General features: G+C 33.7%; 1 protein-coding gene across 1 annotated transcript; it reads right to left on the bottom strand.

Moving 5' to 3' along the window:
• Positions 1–1,295: 1,295 nt before the first annotated feature.
• LOC126553908 (uncharacterized) lies at positions 1,296–2,570 on the bottom strand. The gene has a single exon (XM_050209020.1). It carries the CDS (start codon positions 2,568–2,570, stop codon positions 1,296–1,298), a length of 1,275 nt encoding a protein of 424 aa, XP_050064977.1.
• Positions 2,571–6,158: the final 3,588 nt, after the last annotated feature.

Here is a 6,158-nt window from a genome sequence, read left to right as displayed (position 1 = left end):
TAATGGTTTCAATCCGTGCTTAGAAATTTTGTGCCCTAATAACTCAATTTCAGATTGAAAAAAAAACATTTATTCGTTTTAAGTTTTAGTCCTGTCTCGTCTAACCTGATGAACATTTTCTCTAAATTATATAATGCTTTTTCGAATTCGTCTGCGAAACAACAAATATCGTCCAGATAAGCTACTATTGATCTGTATAGGTATTCGCTAAAAATTTGATTAATTGTTCTTTGAAAAATTGGTGCTGAATTTTTCCAACCCTGTGGTATTCGTTTAAATTGAAATAATCCAAAATCCGTTGTAAATGCTAATTTTTCTCTATCTTCTTGTCTTACTGGGATCTGAAAATAACCTTGTGCCATGTCAACTGTTGAAAAATATTTTGCCCCTTCTAGAGCTCTGAATATATCTTGTGCTCGTGGAATAGGGTGCCTGTCATTTATTGTTTGTTCATTGAGTTTCCTAAAATCTACTAGGAACCGGTATTCCCCTTTTTGTTTTTTTGGTATGAGAAAAACGGGTGCTGCGTAGCTACTTTTGCTTGGTTCAATAATATCTGCATTAATCATTTCATTTATTATTTTTTTTAACTTTTCTCTTTGCTTTGGAGATACTCTGTATGGCGCTTGAAAAACCGGATCTTTCGAGCTTAATTTAACTTCACATTCCTCTACTTTGGCACAGTTTAGATCCAGTTGTTCCGAAGTAAATAAATGTTGGAATTTCCTTATTAGGACCTTTGCTTTTTCGGTCTGTTCATTTGTTAGGTCTTTAGAAATTTTAATAATTGTACCTTGGTTATCACATACATCGTTATTTGTTTTATTAATTGTGAGTAAATTGTCTTTTTTTGTATAATATTCTGTTGTTCCTATTACGGTACCTTTGTATACCTTTGTATATAAATTTGAAAAATTGTATAGTTGAATTTCTGTGGTTTTTTTCCCTAGTTTATTCGTTTCCAGTTTTAGGTAGTGTTTCTGACTTAAACGGTCCACCGGGTGAATAACTGACTGTTCATCAAGTGCACCTATATTTGTTTCAATTTTTATGTTTGTTAATATTTTGGGTGGCATTAAGGTGTCTTCCGTTACTATTTTTTTTTTTTTTTTTTTTTTTATTAGAATAAGGCTTCAACTACTGAGGTTATTAGCCTGTAAAAAAAAAGAATTAGGAAATAATAGTGAAATTAGATATTTGTCTTACAACTATGGGGGTACATTATGTTTAACAATAGAGGGAGTTTGTAAGGTATAAAATATGTACATTTAACTATTTAATTAATAATAGTTTAACTAAATTAGTTTTGCTAAGCCTATGTTTTTGTAAAAAGTGTATATGTTTTTGGTGTTTTCTTCTCCAAGTGCCTGTTGCATTGTTTGTGGGTTTCCGAGAATTTTTCTGGAGCAGATGAATTTGGGGCATTCGAGAGTGACGTGTTTAATTGTCAGCGCTTTGTCACAGAGTTCGCAGGTCGGGCTGTCTTCTTTTGTGATGAGATGCAAGTGAGTTAGACGGGAGTGTCCAATCCGAGTTCTTGTGATAACGACTTCTTCATGCCTGGATGAGAGTGGAGGAGTTTTCCATGGGTCAATTGATGTTTTAATTTCTTTTAGTTTATTTGTGTTTGAAGTCTTCTCCCACGAGTCTTGCCAGAGACTTTTTGTTAGCTTATTTATTTTTATGAGCGCGTCTTGGTATGTTATTTTGTTTATTGGTACCGAGCTGGGTGATGTTATTGCTTCGTTAGCTGCCTTGTCAGCTAGTTCGTTGCCACTTATGCCAGTGTGAGAGGGGACCCATAGAAATTCAATTTTTTTTCTTGAGTTTGACAACTTTTCTTGGATGGATTGAATTATTTCATTTTTGGGGTAAGGGTTTTCGAGGGCTAGGAGAGCACTAAGGGAGTCACTAATTATAAGTATTTCTTCGGATACTAAGGTCATCGCGTGTGAGATTGCATTTTGGATGGCTTGACTTTCAGCGGAGAAAATGCTAGTTTCGTGAGGAGCTTTGAACATTGAAGTTTTGTTATTTTCTATGAATGCAAATCCGGTTCCATTGGGGGATTTTGAAGCGTCCGTAAAGATTTTTATGTGGTGAGGGTATTTTTCTTCGATTATTTCTGAAAAGTTATTTCTTATAGTTGAGGTTGAGGCGATTTTTTTGTTGAATTCGAGTAATTGGGTATTGAGCTTAATATTCCACGTCCACGGAGGGGAAGACGGAAAGATAATTTTGTTGAACGTAATTGGATTGAACTTCGTTGTATCTGCTATGTTCTTATACGTGTCGTCGATGGTGCGAGGTGTGTTTGGACTGTTACGTATATTCAGAGGTCTTCTGATTGGAATTTGGGTTTTGTTGTTTGAGAATTTAGTTACAAATTTTAGTGTTTCTTTAATCCTTCTAAATTCAAGTGGTAGTTCTCCAGCGTTGCACATAATGCTTGCTGTTGGGCTTGTGCGGAAGGCACCTGTGGCTAGTCTAATGCCTTGATTGTGAATAGGATTTAGTATGTTAAGAATTTTGTTTTTAGCTGTATTATAAATGACTGCACCGTATTCCATTTTTGCTAGTATAATTGCTTTATATATAGTAATGAGGCTATTTTTATCAGAGCCCCAGAAGTGGTGGGATAAGGTTTTAATGATTTTCATGTTATTGTTTGCATTTATTTTGAGGTTTTTAAGGTGTGGGTTCCAGTTTACTTTGTGGTCGAAGGTCATTCCTAATATTTTTATTTTATCTGTATATGGTAGAATGGTGTTATTTAGATTGATGTGCAATAAGTTTTCATTACGCTTTTTATAGAAGATGATACATTGGGTTTTGGATGGTGAGAAATTGAAACCAGTTGTGGTTGACCACTTGAGGAGTTCATCCAGGGCTTGCTGGATGAGTTCGACTGTTGTTTTTATGTTCATGCCACTACAGAAAATGTTACAATCATCCGCAAAGATGGTATACTTTAAAGGGGGAAGGAGATTGTCAAATATATTATTTATCGCAATTAGGAACAGGGTGACACTGATGACTGAGCCCTGGGGTACTCCATTTTCGGTAACATGAGTGGTTGATAGTGTTTCACCAATTTTTGTTTGGAATGATCTGTCCTGTAAGAAATTAGTAATGAATGTAATCATGTTTCCCGAGATGTTCCATTCACGTAGGATAAGGATTACTCTTTGTCTCCAAACCATATCATATGCTTTTGTTATGTCGAGCGCTACGAGGATTGTATGTTGGTTTACTTTGGCTGCGTTACATATATGGGAGTGGATATTGGATAAAGTATTGAGTGTAGAGTGATTTTTCCGGAATCCACATTGCTCTTCATTGAATTTTTTGGAGATTTCTAAGTGCCATATGAGTCTTGAGTTGATTATTTTTTCGAGTACTTTACATAGTGTGCTAATTAGAGAAATGGGGCGGTAGTTTTCTACGTGAAATTTGTTTTTATCTGGTTTGGGTATTGGGATAATAATTGCTTTGCGCCATTGGTTGGGGAAAAATCCGTATTCCCATATTAAGTTGTAAACTAGAAGAAGTTTTTGTTGAGCGAAAGAGGACAGATGATGTAGAAATGTGTAAGGGATGTCGTCGGGGCCTGAGCTGTTGCTTCTACACTTCAGGAGTGCCTGGTTTAATTCGTCCATACTGATGATGGAGTTGTATGAGTCTTCACTGTGCTGTGGTAGGCTGTCTGTGACAATTATATAATGCTTTTTCGAATTCGTCTGCGAAACAACAAATATCGTCCAGATAAGCTACTATTGATCTGTATAGGTATTCGCTAAAAATTTGATTAATTGTTCTTTGAAAAATTGGTGCTGAATTTTTCCAACCCTGTGGTATTCGTTTAAATTGAAATAATCCAAAATCCGTTGTAAATGCTAATTTTTCTCTATCTTCTTGTCTTACTGGGATCTGAAAATAACCTTGTGCCATGTCAACTGTTGAAAAATATTTTGCCCCTTCTAGAGCTCTGAATATATCTTGTGCTCGTGGAATAGGGTGCCTGTCATTTATTGTTTGTTCATTGAGTTTCCTAAAATCTACTAGGAACCGGTATTCCCCTTTTTGTTTTTTTGGTATGAGAAAAACGGGTGCTGCGTAGCTACTTTTGCTTGGTTCAATAATATCTGCATTAATCATTTCATTTATTATTTTTTTTAACTTTTCTCTTTGCTTTGGAGATACTCTGTATGGCGCTTGAAAAACCGGATCTTTCGAGCTTAATTTAACTTCACATTCCTCTACTTTGGCACAGTTTAGATCCAGTTGTTCCGAAGTAAATAAATGTTGGAATTTCCTTATTAGGACCTTTGCTTTTTCGGTCTGTTCATTTGTTAGGTCTTTAGAAATTTTAATAATTGTACCTTGGTTATCACATACTTCGTTATTTGTTTTATTAATTGTGAGTAAATTGTCTTTTTTTGTATAATATTCTGTTGTTCCTATTACGGTACCTTTGTATACCTTTGTATATAAATTTGAAAAATTGTATAGTTGAATTTCTGTGGTTTTTTTCCCTAGTTTATTCGTTTCCAGTTTTAGGTAGTGTTTCTGACTTAAACGGTCCACCGGGTGAATAACTGACTGTTCATCAAGTGCACCTATATTTGTTTCAATTTTTATGTTTGTTAATATTTTGGGTGGCATTAAGGTGTCTTCCGTTACTATTATTTTCTGTAAAATATGTTCATTTGTCATTTTATCTACGTTCTCTGTTTTATACAGTATCGTAGGTGGTCCATTGTGTTCGGCCCAAATCTTGTCCATTTTTATATTATTTATATTATCTCCTGTATAAAAACTTATTTCTTTTTTTTTGAAATGTATTACTAGACCATATTTTAGACAAAAATTATTTCCTAATAACAACCTGCATGTTAAGCCTTTAAGTACGTATGCCTTTATTTCATATTCAGTACCTTGAATATTTATTTTTAATAATATCGTTCCCATGTTTTTTAACTCAGAATCGTTTGCACTAGTGATAATTGTTTGCTTCTCTGGAACAATTTCTTCTTTGTTTTTTATTAAGGAATATTCTAAACATGAAATGTTTGAACCTGTGTCTAGTATTGCATGTTCTATTTTATTTTCAAATTGTGCTTTTATTGATAAAACTCTATTTTTCCTAATTGTTTCTTCTTGTTTATTTGACTCAAATTTTATAGCTTTATTTTCGTACCAATTTTTTACGAAGTGTAGATATGTATTATTTTCTTTATTAATTGTTTTTTTTTCTTCCCGAGTTAATTTTCCGAAATTTTCATCCAACCCGGTAGTTTTTAGTTTTTTGTATTTGTGCACTTATCTGCATAGTGACCTTTTTCGTCACATCTATAACATATAATTCTTTCAGCTTCCTTACTATAGCGATCTCCCCTGTATCGTTCTGGTGTTTTTTCTCGACTATGTTCTCTGCTGTATTGATGTCTGTTGCTGTAATTGTACTCTCTAGAATTGTCTCGATCTCTGGAATGTGATCTGTTTCTGTAACCTCTACCGTTGTTTGTATTTATGTTAGGATCTCAATCACGTGAATTATCTCTGTGTTCATAATTTTTTTGAACGTATCTATAACTTGGTTTCCTTTCATAATCTTGATTTGTGTTAGTCTCATTTTGTATATTATTATAGTAGTGTCTCTCTCTAGAAAGTGATCTGTCTCTACCATATTGTCTATTTCTGCTGGATTCTCTACTTCTGTAGTTAACTCTTTCTGGGTATGGACTCTTATCTCTGTATTCACGTCGTTGTCCCCGATAGTTTGTTTCTGTTCTATAACTTCTTCCCCTGTCTTCATTATAATTATAATTGTTATTATTATATCGATTATTTATTTCTTCATCATCGAAATTTACCGATTTATTTTTCCTTCCTGTAATGTTGATTTGTTGAATATTTTCCCTTAGCTGGATTATCTCTCTCTTGTATTCTCTATCTCTCTCTATTAACTGTCTTTTCAGTTCATCAATTTCTTTTCCCTTTTCTCTTGTTTTTTGATTTAGTTGAGATACATGTTCATTAAGAATTTCAGTATAATCACTTAATTCTGTTCCTCGATTATTGATTCGAAATTGCATCAGTTCAAATTTCTTTAGATTTTTTTTTAATGCTTTTAAATTACTATTGTCATGTAATGA

This window comes from Aphis gossypii, unplaced genomic scaffold, assembly GCF_020184175.1.
Source record: "Aphis gossypii isolate Hap1 unplaced genomic scaffold, ASM2018417v2 Contig00368, whole genome shotgun sequence".
Classification (NCBI taxonomy): Eukaryota; Metazoa; Arthropoda; class Insecta; order Hemiptera; family Aphididae; genus Aphis; species Aphis gossypii.
This window is presented reverse-complemented; position numbering and strand designations above follow the sequence as displayed.

Excerpts from the sequence above, each read along its gene's own strand:
- LOC126553908 (XM_050209020.1), bottom strand. The coding sequence starts at position 2,570 with ATGGAATACGGTGCAGTCATTTATAATACAGCTAAAAACAAAATTCTT.